At 50.0% G+C, this 2,318-nt stretch overlaps 1 protein-coding gene across 1 annotated transcript; it reads right to left on the bottom strand.

Annotated features, from left to right (window-relative positions):
* Positions 1 to 783: 783 nt before the first annotated feature.
* Positions 784 to 1,710, bottom strand: LOC311202515 (olfactory receptor 14C36-like; the record flags this gene model as incomplete). Its single annotated transcript, XM_084277096.1, has 1 exon — positions 784 to 1,710. The coding sequence occupies one exon, from the start codon at positions 1,708 to 1,710 to the stop codon at positions 784 to 786; it is 927 nt and encodes a 308-aa protein (XP_084133222.1).
* Between the last annotated feature and the right edge of the window lie 608 nt (positions 1,711 to 2,318).

The following is a 2,318-nucleotide window of genomic DNA, read 5'->3' as shown; positions in this document are numbered from 1 at the left end:
TCCTAAGGAGATCTGGACTGGCAGGAAAAGCAGACTCTTGAGACCCAACCCTGCATGGAAAACCTTGCTCTTCCCCAAGCCCAGCAGTTCCCGCTCTGGCCTCCTGGGACTCCCAACACGTTTCCTCACAACATCTGTGCTCACAGGCAGGGACAGATTTCTCTGACAACAAACAGCAGTTCAACATGATCCAGTTGAAATCTCTCTCCTCAGCTGCCTGCTACAGCCAAGCAGCATGTGAAGGGGGTCAGCTTTAAGAGGAGATTCTCTACCAGGACAGTTTTATTCAGATACATAGAAAGGTCACTTAGCAACACCCTGATCATCTGATAGAACAATTCATTGGACTTCTGAAAGACGAGATGTTTTCCAACTCTCTGGAGCTCAAAGTATAAACCAGAGAGCTGAGCAGCATCTGAATGACCAAAGAGCATGTGGAGGTAGAAACCTGTTAAAAACTGCTGAAATTCATCTGATCTGCAGAAAAGATGTCCTTAGGAATGGCTCTATGATCAGGAGATGTGGAAACACCTGAATGATGGAAATGAATGAGACAGACTGGCATTAATGCAGGTGGAGGAGAAGGTGAATATTTCTTCTGCTTCGATGTCTGAGTCAAACAACATCACGAGATCCTACATTAGGAATGGGATGAACATGGGCGATGTTATTAAAGCGTAGACAAACTGAGAGTAAAAAAACCCAACAACTAATAAACCCACTAGATACAGATTGATCCTAACATGAGTAACCAAGGCCAGCAATGTGCAGAAGACGAGCTGCTTAGAAACATCCAGTCCTCAGTTTCCACATGGCATCCTTGAGCTCCTGGTTCCTCATGCTGTAGATGAGGGGGTTCACTGCTGGTGGAAACACTGAGTAAAGACATGCCAATACCAGGTCCAGAAATCGGGAGGAGATGGAGGGGGGCTTCAGGTTGCCAAAGACGGATGTGCTGAGAAACAGGGAGACCACGGCCAGGTGAGGGAGGCAGGTGGAAAAGGCTTTGTGACGTCCCTGCTGAGAGGGGATCCTCAGCACAGCCCTGAAGATCTGCACATAGGACACCACAATGAACACAAAACATCCAAAACTGAGACAGACACTGACCACAATGAGTCCAGTTTCCCTGAGGTAGGCATCTGAGCAGGAGAGCTTGAGGATCTGGGGGATTTCACAGAAGAACTGGTCAACAGCATTGCCCTTGCAGAGGGGCAGTGAAAATGTGTTGGCTGTGTGCAGCACAGCATTGAGAAACCCACTGGCCCAGGCAGCTGCTGCCATGTGGACACAAGCTCTGCTGCCCAGGAGGGTTCCATAGTGCAGGGGGTGGCAGATGGCAACGTAGCGGTCATAGGCCATGACAGTGAGAATATAGTACTCTGTGAAGATCAAAAATAGGAAGAAAAAGATTTGAGCCACACATCCTGTGTAGGAAATGGCCCTGGTGTCCCACAAGGAATTGGCCATGGCTTTGGGAACAGTGGTAGAGATGCAGCCAAGATCAGTAACAGAGAGGTTGAGGAGGAAGAAGTACATGGGGGTGTGGAGGTGGTGGTCACAGACTATGGTGATGATGATGAGGCCATTGCCCAGGAGAGCAGCCAGGTAGATGCCCAGGAAGAGGCAGAAGTGCAGGAGCTGCAGCTCCCATGTGTCTGCAAAGGCCAGGAGGAGGAACTGGCTGATAGAGCTGCTGCTGTTGGACATCTGCTGTTAAGTGTGGAGACCTGTCCAAGGAGGAAAAGGCACAGTGAGAAGTTAGCAACTCTTCCTTGAGAAAAAACTCTTCCAATTCTTTAAAGAACACCCTTCGATTTTTTTTCTGGATTCAAGAAGAATTTTGGAAGGTCCTTTTTGGGAGGTCTGCTTTGTGCTGGCTTAAGCGTGCCACTGCTGGGAGGAGGGTTACTGTGAGGTCAGGAGAACTCAGTCCTGCCTTGCAGCAGTGAGTAAACAGAAGGATGGCCACATGTCAGACTAAATCCCCTTTGGATAGGAAGGAACTGAGGGGTGTTTATCCTGTCAGGACTCCCTGACATTGCTGCTGCAGTGCCAGTGAAACCTTCCCCTGAGTGCAGAGTGGGGAGAGCTGCTCTGTCCATCAGCCCTACTCTCAGCTGCTCTGTCCTGGATGCTCTGTTCTCACACCCTGTTGAACAAACTGGACCCCACAGAGAGCTGAGGAATCCAGTCTCACAGGGCAGAGCTCCAAAGCCCTCCTGCAGTCTCATCCTACCCAAGGAGGATCTCAGCTCCCCACTCCCTGCCAGGGACACACAGGGCTCAGTGCAGCTGCCCACACACAGGTGATGAGT

This window comes from Gallinula chloropus (assembly GCF_964237585.1).
Source record: "Gallinula chloropus genome assembly, chromosome: 30".
Lineage (NCBI taxonomy): Eukaryota > Metazoa > Chordata > Aves > Gruiformes > Rallidae > Gallinula > Gallinula chloropus.
Note: the sequence above shows the minus strand (reverse complement) of the source record. Positions and strands in the feature narration are given on the sequence as shown.